The 17814-nt window shown below is 39.7% G+C and overlaps 1 protein-coding gene across 1 annotated transcript; it reads right to left on the bottom strand.

Moving 5' to 3' along the window:
- Positions 1-5845: 5845 nt before the first annotated feature.
- Positions 5846-11224, bottom strand: cnga2a (cyclic nucleotide gated channel subunit alpha 2a). Its single transcript, XM_060885436.1, has 6 exons — positions 11118-11224; positions 10865-10975; positions 10462-10632; positions 8586-8693; positions 8230-8336; positions 5846-7266 (listed from the first exon to the last, which is right to left on the bottom strand). Exons 1-6 carry the CDS (start codon positions 11222-11224, stop codon positions 5846-5848), a joined length of 2025 nt encoding a protein of 674 aa, XP_060741419.1.
- Between the last annotated feature and the right edge of the window lie 6590 nt (positions 11225-17814).

The following is a 17814-nucleotide window of genomic DNA, read 5'->3' on the forward strand; positions in this document are numbered from 1 at the left end:
TGAAGTGCCTGTTCGAAAACATAGCGTTGCCATAGTTGCAATAGTTTACACGCACATGTTTGAGAGTGTAAACGATTTATTCACGTCTTTTTGGTGACACAGGCGTATTACATCATTTAGGGTAGATTTATTTAAAGCACAGGATCTTTTCTTATTGGATAGATGATGTTGATAATTTTTCTATAGATATACAGATCATTAAGAATAAAGCTTCAGTCACTTAGGAAGGTGTCTCTTTCTACAATAACTTAATTAAGTCACTATTATTATTATTATTATTATTATTCAAATTTATTTGTAACAATGGACATTGTCTGAAAGCAGCTTTACAGATCATAAGACATTTTGCAAAAAGTACAAAAAGTTTAACATTATACAAATATTTATACAAAAAAAAAAAATCAAGATTAATATTGGAACATATATTTAAATGTGTTTGCATTTATCCGTAATGAACAAGCCTGAGGTGACTGTGGAGAGGAAAAACTCCCTTAGATGGAAGAGGAAGAAACCTTGAGAGGAACCAGACTCAAAAAGGAACCCAACACCATTTAGGTGACACTGGAGGGTGTGATTATAAACTGTTATTAACACCAGACAGTGTTATTACGAATAATCACCTTTCTACAGTCATATACACTCTGACAATGTATTGATTAGGAGGTTGTTGTCCTCAGAGACCACATAGAGTTGGTAACGTCTCTTTGAATGGTCGCGATCTTCAGGAAGCGAAATACAACTGGATCTGATACAATCAATGGATGCCTTCAGGGTGGGTAGAAAAAGAGAAGCGAGTGGAAACATAATATTAACCAGAATGTTAATAATAATGTTTGTCTACTGGAGCACATGGTTGTAGGATGTATTATGTGTATGCCTGGCTAAAGAGAAATAGTTAAAGATAAAACTATTTTACTAGTTAATCTAAATAATGTAAATATTAAATATGTGTTTAATCTACATTTAAACTGGGAGAGTGTATTTGAGCCCCGAACACTGTCAGGAAGGCTGTTCCAGAGTTTAAGAGCTAAAAAACAAAAACACACTACCGCCTTTAGTAGACTTTTATTCTGGAAACTACCAGAAAAAAGAGCGTGAAGGATTGCAGAAGACTGGTTAGATACATAGGAGCTAAACCATTTAGATAGCCCAGTTGAAAGAATCCATAAAATAATAATTATTCTGTTATTGATATAACCATATTAAAGATTGTATTCCCCTTATAGATGATGCTTTTGTAGTGCTGTGTGATGCTAATATTACTTCTGATGAGTTAAAGCAGTAAATAAGGATAAAGCAATAGGTAGTTTGTCTTTAGACAAATCCTATTCGATTCGTTTAGTGTTTGAACTTTTAGATTACAGACAGCTAATAGAAGTTAAGAATCAGAATTTATTGGCCAAGTGTGCTGACACGGACAAAGAATTTGGTTCCAGCTGTTGTTGATGCTCAAAAGTACAGACGTAAATAACACTATACATTTAGCTTGGATTATACAAGACAAAAACAATAGACAGAAAATATAGACAGTACGAGTATTAAATATTAGATATTTAGTATTTAAGTATTAAATATGAATACAGAATATATGACAGATCAGTAATGTACATAAAGAGGGAGAGTGCATGGTAGTGCAAATAACAGTATTGTGCATCAGGGTACAATAAAGAAGTTACTTTAGAACTTTTGTACAATATACAGCAGCAGTAGTGTGTGTAACATATACTGATGATGTGATGACAGGCAGTTCTGATAATGCAGTACTTATAGATATGAAGCAGGGAATATAATTATGGTGAGTTGTTGATCAGGGTGATTGTCTGGGGAAAGAAACTGTTCCTGTGTCTGGCAGTTTTAGTAAGCAAAGCTCTGTAGCGCCTGTCAGAAGGGAGGAGCTGAAAGAGGTTGTGTCCAGGGTGTGAAGGGTCAGTAGTGATTGTTCCTGCCCCGTTTCTTGTTCTTGTATCGTACTGATACTAAGTTCTGGGGAGTCTGCAGGGGGGCACCAATTATTTTTCCTGCTGTTTTTACTGTGCTTTGCAGTCTGTTCCTGTCCTGTTTTGTTGCTGCTCTAAACCAGATGGTGATAGATGTACACAGGACAGATTCAATGACTGCAGTGTAGAACAGCATCAGCAGCTCCTGTGGCAGACCGTACTTCCTTACCTGGTGTAGAAAGTACATCTTCTGCTGGGCCTTTTTGATGATGGTGTTTATGTTGCAATCCCATTTCAGGTCTTGGGGAAATGGTAGTGCCCACAAACTTGAAGGTCTCCACAGATGACACATGGATGTTGGATATTGTGAGGGGGTGTAGTGTTGAGGGGTCTTTCCTAAAGTCCACTATCATCTCCACAGTTTTGAGTGTGCTCTGACTTCACCATAGCACCAGCCACTTCAGCTCCTGCTGATATGCAATTTCAGGAGTTTAATTTGATAGTTTTATTCATTGCCTTCTATAAGGTATATAAGATAAGATAAGATAAGATAAGATAAGATAAGATAAGATAAGATAAGATAAGATAAGATAAGATAAGATAAGATAGGGATAAGATTAAACTTTATTCATACCACAGTGGGGAAATTCACTTATCACAGCAGCTCACAGACAGTTAAAGTGCAGGTATTAAAGACTTACATAGGAAGAAAAAAGTTTAATATTAAAAATATTTAAAAAAAAAAAAAGATTATTATATATTTATAAAATATTACACAATAACATCACCGTATTGCAGTGTTATAAAGTCTGACAGCCACTGGTATGAATGACCTGCAGTAGCGCTCCTTCCTACTCTGCAGGTGTAGTAGTCTGCTGCTGTAAGAGCTACACAGGGTCTCCACAGTCCCATACAGGGGGGTGAGAGGTGTTGTTTCTTTAGATGTCAGCTTGGCTAACATCCTAATCTCACCCACCTCCTCCACAGAGTCCAATGAGTAGCCCAGGACAGAGCTGGCTCTCCTAACCAGCTTGTTCATTCTCTTCCTATCCCGCTCAGTACTGCCTCACACCCAGCAGACTACGGCATAGAGAATTGTATCGAAAAATGTCCTTAATAATGTCTTGCACACCCCAAAGGACCGTAGTCTCAACTATCCACCAACTCAATTTCCAAGCCCTGTGTGGTGTGTAGTGTGGTGTTCTCCTTCTCGGTGGTCAGTCACCATCTCCTTTGTCTTACTGGTGTTCACGTGCAGGTGGCTAAACTCACACCAGTCAAACATTATTGTTCATTCCCACTATATAGTCTCCAGCTTCCCACGGAGCAGTGCTGCCTGTATCGTGTTGAAAGCACTGGAGAAGTCAAAGAATAAGACTCTCACAGTGCTCCCTATGGTCTCCAGGTGAGTCAGTTCCCAGTGCAGCAGGTAGATCACTGCATTGTCCACACATGCCCCTTTTCCACCATGGCAGATTTACCCCTTTTCCACCAAAAAGAACCGGGTGCTGGTGCCAGGTCAAACAGCAGTGTGTCGAGTACTGTGCTCTCTTAGGAACAGAGGTGACAGAGGATGATCCTCTCCATGGTCTTCATCAGGTGGGAGGTTAAGGTAATAGGTCTGAAGTGATTCAGCTCCCTGGGGTATGCGATCTTTGGTACTGCTGGTTTGGAGTAGGATAGAGAGGGAGAAAAACAGATTCAACTCATTTTCCCAGAGCAAATCACCATTTACTGATTCTCTCTTGCCACTCTGTCCATGCCCTGAGATGTTTTTCTGTCCTCTCTACACACCTTGGACATCATTTTGCAATAACCGCTCCTCCAGTTTCCTCCTGAAGCTGTCCTTGCCTCGCCTCATCTTATATTTGAGTTCTTTCTGAGCTCTCTTATGCTCCACTTTGTCCCCTGAAGTAAAAGCAGCCTTCTTCTTATTTATCAGGTCTTTGAGCTCAGGGGTCACCCAGGGTTTTTTATTGGAGAAACAACGTACCCTCCTAGATGCTTCTGTATTCTCCACACAGAAATTTATATAATCTGTGATGCAGTGTGTGAGACCATCAATCATTTGATTCAATGGATTTGATTTTAATAAATGTATATTTTGTGATGATTTGGAAACCACAGAACATTTATTTTTTCATTGTATGTATCTGAATGCCTTATGGTCCAACATTCATGAATGGCTTTATCTAAAGGTATCTCATGTTGGAAACTTCACCAGGAAGGACATTATCTAAAGAACAGTAGACAAATGATGACTTCTTGGTTGAAAATATCCTTTTGCTGGGGAAATTTTATGTACACAACGTGACCTTGAAGGTGAAACTGACGTTTTATGCGTGTCATATAGAAATTGCTTCTTTTACAAAAGCCCTCAACGTGATGAAAAAGAAAAATGCATTATGTCTTTTTCCATTATAGAAGAATATGATAAAAACAACTGCATCTGTTCCATGCATCCGTTCTGTATTGTCTAATGTGTAGATGTACTGAAGATGTACTTGGGAGAGTTTTTAGGTCAGACGAGCCTGTGCCTGGTGTCTGTGCTACATTAAGAAGATTCATTTCAATTAATCCTGATTATTACTCCCATAATATACTGTACTGTATATCAGTCAAACACACTCACCATTCATATTAGTCAACCGTGGGGATGGTTTCTATGGAGGCGTTTTGATGAAACTGCACAGCAAAAGTAACTCCCTAGAAGAGTCGACTCATAGAATTGACTCTTTCTCAAATGACAAATCAATAATCAGGTTGTTGGCATGTGCACATAGGCTTCCTCTTAAAATGTTATGCTTAACCTTTAAAGCATTTATTTAGACAGAGAGCATTGATAACTAGTGCATATTGTATAAAATATAAATATAAAGAAAAAATCAATACACAAAAAAGACATATTATTCATAATCTTAAATAGTACAACAGTCTATAGGACACTCCAAATGATCATTTTATACATACAGAGCAAACATACAGCAAAATGTAAAGAATATACAAGGAAATATGTTTAAGGGTAATTAAAGCATAAATTGTTTGGTAATTAAAGCATAAATATATTGTTTTCAAGAATAAATTATGCTGTAGAGAAATACATTTGGGGGGCACGGTGGTTTAGTGGTTAGCACGTTCGCCTCACACCTTCAGGGTTGGGGGTTCAATTCCCGCCTCCGCCTTGTGTGTGTGGAGTTTGCATGTTCTCCCCGTGCCTGGGGGTTTCCTCTGGGTACTCCGGTTTCCTCCCCCAGTCCAAAGACATGCATGGTAGGTTGATTGGCATCTCTGGAAAAATAGTGTGTGAGTGAATGAGAGTGTGTGTGTGTGCCCTGCGATGGGTTGGCACTCCGTCCAGGGTGTATCCTGCCTTGATGCCAGATGACGCCTGAGATAGGCACAGGCTCCCCGTGACCCGAGGTAGTTCGGATAAGCGGTAGAAGATGAGTGAGTGAGAAATACATTTTAATGTTAAATACGCACTGAACACACAGGCAAATCAGAATAAAAATGATAAAGAATTGTTTAGCTGACATGGCAAGTTGGCTGAGCTTTACTGTAGTAAAAGCTGTTTGCTTTGAAAGCTACATTGTTTTGTTCATTTGTTTAGGAATTAAAATGTATGCAATGCTAATTCTAATGATAAAGATTCATCTAAAAATGATCAAATCTGTCATTTATCTTAGATTGTTTATACAGCCTACAAATGCTGGTGATTTCCTCTCAGATAAATAAACATGAATATTAAAAACTGTAGCTAAAACAATTCACTGAAGAATTCCCAAACGAGTAATATAGAAAAACGGGTTATATTTGAGCTAAAATAAATGCTCTTACTAACATATGGTACACTTTTTCTATGTTTTCACTGGCTTTATTTTTCTCAGCTTATTGGGAAACAGTTGTGGTCACAGCTGAATGTTCACTTCACTGTGAGTGCCGTCGCCGTCAGTAGTGCTCTCATTGCCATCAGAGAGATAGCCGCTTCCAGAGCGCTGCAGCCTGCACTCCAGGGCAGTGAGCCTCTGTTTGAGCCTCTGTTGAGTGGCGGTGTACTCCCCCAGGAGCCGAGCAAAGCGGGTCTGCAGTGTGTCCAGTGAGGCCTCAAGTTGCTCCACCTTTTCCTCCATTTGTACACCTGTAAGGCTCCCAAGTCCCAGCTCCTCAAGCAGGCCCTCCTTCCGGAGGATCTCCCGGCCCCTCTCCTCCAGCACCTTCTTGGCATCTGGATATTCCATCACAGCTTCCATCAAGTCATCCTTGGAGAGACAGAAGAGGTCCGAGTAGCCAATGCTGCGGATGTTGGCTGTGCGACGGTTCCCCATTTTGCTTCCCTTGATGTTAAGAATGCTGATCTCACCAAAGCAGCTGCCGGATGTCAAGAGAGCATACTGAGTAACTCCGTCATCAGCGACCACTGCTAACCGGCCTTCCTTGATAATGTACATTTCTTTCCCAATGTCACCCTTACGGCAAATGTAGTCACCGGGGCTAAAGACCTGAGGACGCAGCTTTAGGACAAGCTCCACTAGCAGCCCTGCTTCACAGTCCTGAAAGATTCGCACCTTCTTGAGGGTTTCCAGATGTACGTTGATTGCGATCTCAGCCCGCAGTTTGTTGGGAAGATTTTTGAGCACTTCTTGCTCATCAATCGTCTTCTTGTTGGTCCAAAGATAATCAAACCATTTAATGACCCGGGCTTCCAGCTCTTTGCTAACCTTGCGAAACTTCATGTAGTGTTTGATGGCATCGATGCGAGCTTGGAACTCGGCACGTGTGGCATTCATGTTGGATATCATAGCTCCCACATTGCCTACAATGGTAGCAAAGATTAGGACGCCTACTAGAAAGTCAAAGATCACAAAGATATATTCCTCATCACGTTCCGGTGCAGGCATTTCACCAATGGTGGTGAGTGTCAGTGTAGACCAGTAGAGACTGTAAATGTAACTTCTAGTCAGAGTGCCAAACTCCGGATGCGAGATGTTGGGATAGACCCATTGGTCTGACCCAAAGCCGAGAGACTTGGAAATGGCAAAGTAGATGCAGGCGTTCCAGTGGATGATAACCAAGATGTAGAGCACCAGGTTGCTTATGCGAAACGTGTTTGGGTAGCTGGTGCGAGTCTCAGTGCGGTCAAAAAACTCAAACATGCGAGAAAAGCGCATCAGGCGATTGAATCGTAGCTCAGGAACATGGATACCTGTAGCAAGGTAGGCCAGATCTGTAGGCAGGATGGACAATAGGTCTAGCTTAAACTGGAGAGTGTTGATGTAGCGCTGTCTTAACTTTTTGAGGTCCTTCACTAGAAGACCCTGCTCCAGGAAACCTGCAGTGTGGCAGTCATTCATGTAAAGGTATTAGTTAGTAAGGAAAGTAATATCTCAGGCAAGTAAAAGAGATAAAGGCGTTCCTTAAAGTTCCAACTTATACCACATTCAAGTCAAATACTTGATATTGATTGTTCATGTTTTTTTTTTGTTTTTTTTTTGCCTGGACAATGATTCTAGTAAATCATATTAATCCAGTCGTTTAATTATAAGTAGGGGGGCACGGTGGCTTAGTGGTTAGCACGTTCGCCTCACACCTCCAGGGTTGGGGGTTCGATTCCCGCCTCCGCCTTGTGTGTGTGGAGTTTGCATGTTCTCCCCGTGCCTCGGGGGTTTCCTCCGGGTACTCCGGTTTCATGCATGGTAGGTTGATTGGCATCTCTGGAAAATTGTCCGTAGTGTGTGATTGTTTGAGTGAATGAGAGTGACGCCTGATGACGCCTGAGATAGGCACAGGCTCCCCGTGACCCGAGTTAGTTCGGATAAGCGGTAGAAAATGAGTGAGAGTGAGTAATTATAAGTAGCCTTTCTATAATTAGAACCTAGACAGGCAGTTGTAGAGCAGATGCTCCAAATAAACTAATTTAAACAGTGTATATGTTTTGGAAGGAGTCTCTAGTGGCAGTACGTAGGTAATGTTCAGAGGTATGAAAAATTCAAGTAGTTTTTGTGGGTTTTTAGGTCTCATTTTCAGCAAATTATTTGACATTTCACAGTATTAAATGTATCTATAAATGTTAAATGTTTTTTGACATGTGAAAATTAGCAACATGATGTGGTATAAGAAGAATAAAACACTTCAGGGCATGCTATAATTAAAAATAGTTACATTCAGTTATATCTTAGCTGCTTCCCACTCCCCTGTTGATGATTATTTTCCCATAACAGCACATTGGTTCATTGGTTTATTCTATACTGATGCATTATTAAGAGACATTTGATTGCTGACCAAAGCTTCTGACCTGTTCTCAGCCTCACACAGGTGTCCAGAATATAGACCAGATCAGAGAGGTAATCCAAAACCAGCCACAGAATGTAGTTGTTGGTTTGAAGTTCATCAAAGCAGGCCCTGTGTTTAAAATATGAATAGCTAAAATGTGAGCCCCTAGGAGGGAAATGCCCCTGTGCCCTCAGCACATTTGCAGTTATTTACATAAATCATCATTAAAATAAGAGTCTAAATTAGGCTTCATTAGATCTGCAATTATTAAAACGTTTTTTTTTTTTCAACAAGGAACCAGCTGGATGTCTGGATATGAATCTCATATAATTAATGCAGCTGTTATTAGAAACAAAGAGTACGGATGGTGCACTTTACCTTGCCACCAGGAGGCACCAGTTGTAGAGTACAGCTGCGGCAATGACGAACAGCCAGTGGTAGTACATGTCATCGGCCGGCGCAAGAATGAACACGTCTGACTTCTTCCTGTTGACGAATTCCAAAAATGCCACTGAATGTTTCACCATTGTAATTATTTTTCCCCCAAAGGTCCTATACAGTAGTAACTTACAAAGAGAAAGGCTGTGTAAGGTTCATTTTTTTCTTGTACCATGTTTTGTTGAATAGCTAATAAGCACAGGAAGACACTTGATTGTGCAATGTGTCCACAGGACTATAATTAGGAGCTGGTGCTAAACTGCTATATGTATAAAACTTAAAGAAATCGAACTATTATGTACTGGCAAAGTTCATTACATTTTGGTGTAGTCTTTATATCTCCATTGTTTTTCGACTAGAGTAGAAAAAACATCCTGTAATGAAATTGTATTATTCATGTCACTAAAGGCAATTTGTTGTTATCATAAACAGGGCTGCAGATAACCAGGAGTCTAACTTTTACATTTATATTTACATTTATGGCATTTGGCAGATGCCCTTATACAGAGCGACGAACAAAAGTGCTTTTAAGTTTCTAGGTTACAGCCTTAGGATACCATCAACCTAAAACTTGGTTCAGGGTTTTTTTTAATATACACATAGAACAAACAGGGAAAATAAGTGCTAGTTTAAGTGTTTCAGAAAGAGGTAGGTCTTCACATGTCATTTGAAGATGTTCTGACATCTAGGAGAAGTTTATTCCACTGCCTTGGTGCCAGAACAGAAAAGAGTCTTGATGTATACCTACCTCTTACCCTGAGAGATATTGGGACCAGTCGAGCAGTGCTAGTAGAACTAAGGGAGCGAGTGATTAAGAGCTTTGCGGTTAGCTTGAGCTGGTCCATTTTTGGCTTTGTGGGCAAGCATCAGTGTTTTGAATCTGATTGGTGAAGCTACCAAAAACCACTTGGGGCACGATGGTGGGGGACACCTTGGATCCGTTCCCACAGGACAGACCATTTAGAAATGCCAATCAGCCTACAACACATGTTTTTGGGAGGAAACTGGAGTACCTGGAGGAAAACCCCTGAAGCACAGGGAGAAAATGCAACTCCAAACACAAAGGGTGGAGGTGGAACTCGAACCCCTAACCCCCAGATGCGCCAGGCGACATGCTACCTACTAAGCCTATTGCTATGTGTTATGTGACTTTATACATGGAAGTAGTGTGCATGGCTTGAACATACTGGTACAGTGTTGTAAGAACTGCATCAAAGAAATCAATAAAATTTAATAGACCTTCTCCTAATGAAATAAAGTTTCAGAAGAGCGCGTGTGACTAATACAACAAGGACACAATACTGTGGCTTAATGTTAGTTTGGTTGATTTAAAAATAAAAAGGCATTCTCGTGCTGTGACATTAATGACGGTAAATTACCGTAATTTATGACTGTTATTTAATGAAGTCTAGTTAAAAGTCAAAATTGTGCACTAGACAGTTAAATTACAAATAACTGGACATCAAATACAATTTAGTCTTTGTCCTTTGCACTGTGAGCTGCTAGTTCATTTTTAAAGCTACAACATTTCTAGTATTTACCTTATTACATTACTAAGTGCATTTACATTCAGACATTCACCAAGATCACATTTTCCTCCATTCTGACGTCAGATGCGAACGTTAACTGAAGTTCTACATGATTTTACATGAACAATACAGGTGTTTCTATTAAAGTGGCTGGTGAGGATGTACTTATATAGTGTATATCATTTTTTTTTTTTTTTTTTATATCATCTGTACACTGTATTTGTATTTTATCTGGTGGTAGAAAGTGCAAGATGATTATTTCTGAGATGCCTAGCTAAGTTTCTCACTTGGTTTTGACGCTGCTGTCTTGCGGATCAGGATGATTGCTGCTGATGCGGCTGTGCGTGATGCGAAGTTCAGGCCCTCGGAAACGCTCCAGAAAGGAGTCTGGCCTTTCTTCCTCTTCCTGAAGACTCTTATGAGCCCATTCTCGGAGTGTCACTACCATACTCACCAACCTGGAGCATAACAGTGTTACACTTTAGCATATTGCTTTGTGAAGGTTTTTTAAAGTTCATATAAAAGATGATATTAACCTAGAATAAACATGAGCATGAGCATTTCTGTTTCTTTTAAACAAAACCAGCTTACCAGTTATAAGACATGCTAATATAAAGTTCCTGAGAGTGATTTCTTTTTCACCTGATTGAAGGCAACACTGAAATCACACAAACTGAGCAGGGTTCTCACCTCGACAGGGCTCCACGTCCACGGAAGGAATTCTGAGAGTTTGGGCCACAAGGCTCCAGTGTGGCCATCCTCTGTAACTCTGAGGATGTGTCATCACATATAGAATGGCCGCTTTAACACACACAAGCTGTAGTCAGTATACATTGTGTATTTTTTGTGCTATTAAAATCAGACCTGTGCTATAAGCTTGAGATCTACACTAGTCACATTAATGTATTTCCAAATGATCTAGATAAAGCAGAGTGATTCTCACCGACTCAGGGTGCTGTCTGCTCTCTCTGAATCGTCCTCCATGGAGGTCTTCACCGAGAGCCTGTGGGCTTTTAAATCTGCACTCTCCTCCAGCACTTGTCCTGTCATGCTGGAACAGAACTATGCAGTTTTACATCAGGAATAAATACCATTTATTTATTTGGTTTCAAAATCGGAGTTTGGTCTTGTAGTGCTTTACAGAGTCTTTATGATCTTGGCTGTAACTATAGAGTACTAGACTAAGTATAGAGTAAGTTTGGACCTTGACAGTTTTGAAAGGTTAGATTTTTGTTACTCTTTTTTATTTACCTCCTAGACACCAAATTTAGTGTGGAAACATTGATTTCCTAAATCGTCAGTATGCAGAAAAAACATGCCAGTGTTTAAAAGGTAAACTTCATTATTAACTATTAATGGCATAGCATCCATCCATTTTCTGTACCCCTTATCCTACATAGGGCTGCAGATAGCCTGGAGTCTATTCCAGGAGACAGAGCAAAAAGCAGTTGACACCCTGGATTAGGTGCAGACTCATCAAAGGGCACAATCACACACACACACACACACACACACACACACACACACACACACACACACACACATACTTGTTCGCACACAATGGCCAGAGATCAGAGATGCCCATCATCCTATAACAGATGTGTTCGGACTTGTGGAGCAAATCCGAACATCCCTGAAGCATAAGGAGAAGATGCAAAATCCACACACACATGGTATCAAACCCCTGACCATGCTAACTACTGAGTAACTCTCCCCACCTAAAATATTTATATTCTCAATATCTAACTGGGATTTGAAATAATTTGATCTAGTACATATTCTGCAGTGTGATACATTAACTGTAGCACATTTCTGCAGCGTGCCCCTCACTAAAATTTTAATCACTGGAACATCCTGGTTTACATTCAAAAAACATTCAATAACCACTAGATCACTAATAACGTCTATGAGAAACTCCAGTGGATCTTTATACCAAAGTTCAGGGGTAATGTAGGAAAAATATCTTCTATCAGAAGTAGAAATAAAGGGAAGATATGTGAAATATATATATTTTTATCCCCACATATCAATGTTTTCATTTTTCTCTTCATTTCCCCAGTATCTCATCATTCCTCCTTTAGATATTACTGTCACATTTGTCAGATTTATCACTCCTGCCTTTTTTCTGACCCATATTTTTTGTTACCATGACTGTTTGCCTTGCTCCTGCTTGCTTATGTTTGCATTAGTAATTTCCCCAGAGTCTAAAAATTAGTTTTTATGTCTATGGACACAATGTCTATGGACTTCAGGAGTACAACAGAACACATATTGTTTGGTGGTCCTTCTCTTATTTGAGATGCTCTGGGAAAACAGACCAGATATCGCTGTGGCTTAATTCTGACAAACAGTTTAGAATTGATTACAAATTACTGCTACTTACATACAAGCCTCTCTCTAAATGTCACCCTCTTCCTGTTTATGTAGATTAAACATATATCTCTTTAGCCAGGTATACACATCCTACAACCGTGTGCTCCAGTAAATTAACATTATTATTTTAGTTTATTTATTTAGTTCTGGTTAATATTATGAACAGCAGCTATGTTAATTTGAAAGCATCCATTGATTGTATCAGATCCAGTTGTGTTTCGCTTCCTGAAGATCACGACCATTCAAAGAGAAGTTACCAACTCTATGTGGTCTCTGAGGACAACAACCTCCTAATCAATGCATCGTCAGTGTGTATATGACTGTAGGAAGGTGATTATTAATAATAACACTGTCTGGTGTTAATAACAGTTTATAATCACACCCTCCAGTGTCACCTTAATGGTGTTGGGTTCCCTTTTGAGTCTGGTTCCTCTCAAGGTTTCTTCCTCTTCCATCTAAGGGAGTTTTTCCTTTCCACAGTCGCCTCAGGCTTGTTCATTAGGGATAAATGCAAACACATTTTAATATAAATATAATATTAATCTTGATTTTTTTTGTATAAATATTTGTATAATGTTAAACTTTTTGTACTTTTTGCAAAATTTCTTATGTTCTGTAAAGCTGCTTTGAGACAATAACCATTGTTAAAAGTGCTATACAAATAATTCTGAATTGAATTGAATTGAGTTAATCAGATATTGGCAGTCAATGGGGAGTGATTCCTGCCTTCATCCTGTGTGTGTGTGGAGTTTGCATGTTATGCCCATGATTCAGAGGTTTCCTCGTTGTACTCGTTTTCTCCCCCATTCCAAAATCATGCATCTTATACATCTCTTGTTTGTTGTGTGTGTGAATAGTTGGCCTGTGATGAGTTGCCATGTTGTTTAGGGTGTCTCCTGCCTAGTGCTCTGAGTTCCCTGGGATAGACTCTAGGTTCCTTGTGCCTTCACATAGCATGAATGATCCGATTTGACGGCACACCTCAGACACCTAGGTGCAATTGTTGCCGGCCATTAAAGTCGTTCTGAATCTGATGTGGTCTGACCAATGCTCAAAAAGGAAAAGATATTGGGATTAAACCGTCTGGAGAAATGCAGAGCATCAGTGTGCATCGTAACTCAGTCACTGCTTTAGAACGTTGGGTTCAATATTCATCAATTAACACATGCAAGTATTAGTGAATATATCAGAGGTTCTTTGCATTTTACGACAAGAAACCCCATTAAGAGCAAAACCAACTTTACATTCCCTCTTAGCTTGGTTTCTATTAACATTATAATACGTTAACATTAAATAAATAAAACATTATATAACGTTATTTAGGGGGCACGGTGGCTTAGTGGTTAGCACGTTCGCCTCACACCTCCAGGGTTGGGGGTTCGATTCCCACCTCCACCTTGTGTGTGTGGAGTTTGCATGTTCTCCCCGTGCCTCGGGGGTTTCCTCCGGGTACTCCGGTTTCCTCCCCCGGTCCAAAGACATGCATGGTAGGTTGATTGGCATCTCTGGAAAATTGTCCCTAGTGTGGGAGTGCGTGAGTGAATGAGAATGTGTGTGTGCCCTGTGATGGGTTGGCACTCCGTCCAGGGTGTATCCTGCCTTGATGCCCCATGATGCCTGAGATAGGCACAGGCTCCCCGTGACCCGAGGTAGTTCGGATAAGCGGTAGAAAATGAATGAATGAATAACGTTATTTAAATGAGCACAATAAAACTTTGTCTCTTTAATGCTGCCATAGAAACTTTCCAGCAACAAAACATACTAGTAGAGAACAAGTTTGACTACCAATGAACTGACTTTAGTCATAAACATATTTTTAGGAGTAAACGTATATTAAATAGTTAAAAATCACCATTTAACTATGGCCAGAACTGTAGGAGCTCAATAATATCTACAAAACAACTTTGATAATCCTGGGTTTTGATTGTCACTAATACAACAATTGAAAAAATATCTACATTTTGAGAACGAATGGTGACTTAAGTTCTTGTGTAATAAATGGACTTGAGACACAGACTTGGTGACTGATTCAGTGACTCACCTGTCTTTGTTGTCTGTCACAAGGTTTGCTGATCAGATATTAATCTATCAAAATTTCCTCCATCCTAGAAAGTTTTTGATTAATCCGTACATCTTGCTGCGTGTGTTTTCTCTGTCAAGATGATTTTTCTCACCGTGATCTGCCACTAAAAGCCTGAATAACGTGTAACTCAAACCAGGGCAGGAGGAGACAGAGAGTGGGTAGGGGACAAGGAGAATAGAAGGATGAGATGAGAGCCATTACCATACTGCACTTCAGATCTCGCACACCCCTCTCCATCCCCCAATCACATTTCAGTCCACGGTGTATAAAAGTGCAAAATGTCGGAAACGGGCCAAATCCAGCTTTATGTTTTACTTCATCTCCTCCTGATCACTGAGAAGCACCTCAATCTGTGAGCAAAAGGTTTCTAAGTGTGCCATGCCAAAGGGACGGCAGCTCTTTTGTAGGACGGAGCTCATTGTAATTCATCCAAGCTCTCGTCTCTTTGAAGTGTGCTGATTGCACAGGAGTGGCGTTTTTCCGAAAGCGTGCCTGTCTGACACTTGATTGCTTTTGAGACGATTATGTACACTCTCTGCAGGATCTATAAACCATCTTTTCATTTCAGACACAGATTCTAATCATACTGGACACACTTTCAATTCCTTTTGTGTTCACAAAGGATTAAAAAACGGTCATCTATCTCTAATGATTGATGTAACACAAACACTTATCCTCAGCTCATCGAGCATCATCTCGATGGAGGATCGCTGACATGGTCTGAAACACTAGGTCGTGATTATTATAGATTTTTTTTTAATTCAGAGTGCTACTGAATTAGTTTATCTGATTCGTCAGAAGGTGATTCATTTTCTATAGCAGCAAATCGGACACTAGAGCTGTAATGCGAATCATTAAACTAAAGAAACAGTTTCTATAGTAACAGATAATTCTCTTTTAGGCATTTCACATCTACAATAATGCACACAATAATGTGTTGATATTGAACAAAGAAAATAAGAATTGTATATATTGAAGATTTGGGTAAGGAGAATTATTATATGTTTGTTTTATTTTACATTTATGGAAGGAGTCTCCACTAGACGTTTTTAACCACAGGAGATTGATCAGGACAGAGGAGTTTGTTATCTCAGGTTTCCGGATAAGACAAGCTGCATTTTTATCTTAGGAACTGCATGAAAGAAAAGAGAGAGATGCTCTAGAGATGTAAAGGCAAGACTGTTACAGCTGCTAAAATGTTAGTGATAACAGGAACTTGTTTTAAGGATGTTCCACATGTTCCACCATATATATGCACACACATACACACACGCAAACACACATGCAAACACACACATACGCATACATACACACGCATACACACACGCAAACACACATGCATCTTTAAATGTGCTAAAAGAGTAAAGAGAATCAAAAATGACATGCAGGGTTCATTCTTTTCTTGGAGAAAGGGGAAATATAGGGAGAGAAAAGTACAACTGGAAGGTACTTTCAATATCAGAATAAAAAGTTAGACAAAGGGAAAGGGCAGAAAGTGCTGTTGACAAAGTTCCACAAACCAAATATGTGCCCAGAGTTTTAACACACAAACACAATGTTTTGTCAAATCAGAGATGAGAGCACACGTCTAACACGTCTCCTCCCCATCACGAGGTCAGCGAGGTTCTTCTCTCATTAACGGTCACCTTCTGATCTCTTATTATTCAAACTCACACTTCCAGCTGTTTGCTGCACAAAGAAATCATTTGAAGGGAAAAAAAAACAAACAGATCAAGGAAATGGTATGAACTGGTTTATTTTCAGTATGCAGATGGTCATGTTTCAAGACATTTTTACATGTTTCTGTCTTATATATCCAGTCAACATGCTCCAATAAATCCAGGCATTTCCAGTTTTATCTCCCCACATTACCATTCAGCAAACCCACAAAGGCAAGTTTCATACTGAACCTCTTTTTTTTTTATAGCTTCCCAGTTTTTCCTTTTTAATATTAATAGCGTTCATTAAGTTTAGGTTTTTCTCAAATTCCCAGGATTGTATTGCTTTAAATAACAAATTAAAAAAAAAAAAAAAAGATTGCTCATGCATAGTTATCTTTGTTTGTGTCGTCCTTTTTTCTATGTAAAAAGCACATTTGCGTATACATGTACATAAGACACAGTAAAATGAGATCATAACTATGGAATGTGTTAAGCTTCTGTCTGCAAAGGTTGTTTATGTTTGTGTAACTGCTTTACCATAAACTCTACTTACGTATAAAACGCTAGGAAAATAAGCATCTCGTCTGATGTCTTATAAAGAGGCCACAGGATTATGTACTGCGTATAGGCAATACTGCACATGAGTAAGGCCTTGTTTCCATGTTCACACACACAAAGTTTAGAGCAGTCAGATTCAAGATGAACATTTTAAAATGACACCAGTCACTCGCATACATTCCTCCATAATCAAATATGCAAATAAAATACACATGGCACTGTCCGACATGGCTTAGGCTCCACCACCGTTATGTTTTGGTCATCTTGCGTCGTTAAGGTAGAAAGGCATGTACCAGTCACAGATCTGATGGAACCTTAAATTTGGTCTAGAAACAAAACAAAACAAAAAAAAACAACCATCCCACCCTTCTTTAGCTAAATCCCTTATTGCCGTTTACAAGAAAGGGCAAAAATGAAACGTCCAAAATTATTAGCCCCCGGTCATTAATAGTCAATAGTGAACCCTTTCTGAGCCACAACTGACAACAACCTCTTAGAGTAGTTCTTTACTAGGTTGGCACAGGTTTCCTGAGGGATTTTAGCCCATTCTTCCATTGCAAATTGCTCCAGCTGGTCCAAATTACGTGGTTTCCGAGCATGGACATTCACTTTGAGCACTCGCCACAGATTCTCAATAGGATTGAGGTCTGGGCTCTGTGCGGGCCACTCCAGGACCTTTGTTTTGGTATCCTTCAGGAACTGTTGGACCAATTTCGATGTATGCTTTGGGTCATTGTCTTGTTGGAAGACCCAGCGACGACCTAAGGCTAGACTACGAGCAGATTTCTGCATATTATCCCTCAAAATGTCAACATGATTTTCTTTTTTCATGATGCCATGCACCCGAACAAGGCTCCCTGTGCCTGAAGCTGCAAAACAGCCCCACAGCATGATGCTCCCACCACCATGTTTAACTGTGGGAACTGTGTTCTTAGGGTTGAAGGCCTCACCCTTTCTTCGCCAAA

The sequence above is a fragment of the Tachysurus vachellii genome, chromosome 13 (genome assembly GCF_030014155.1).
Source record: "Tachysurus vachellii isolate PV-2020 chromosome 13, HZAU_Pvac_v1, whole genome shotgun sequence".
NCBI lineage: Eukaryota > Metazoa > Chordata > Actinopteri > Siluriformes > Bagridae > Tachysurus > Tachysurus vachellii.

Bases quoted from the DNA above. Each gene is read 5' to 3' on its own strand.
- cnga2a (XM_060885436.1), bottom strand. From the start codon at position 11,224: ATGACAGGACAAGTGCTGGAGGAGAGTGCAGATTTAAAAGCCCACAGG. The intron at 10,976-11,117 runs GTGAGAATCACT...TGTGTGTTAAAG, and splicing joins GCAGACAGCACCCTGAGTCG to CGGCCATTCTATATGTGATG. The intron at 8,694-10,461 runs GTGAGAAACTTA...ATTCGTCAACAG, and splicing joins GACAGCAGCGTCAAAACCAA to GAAGAAGTCAGACGTGTTCA.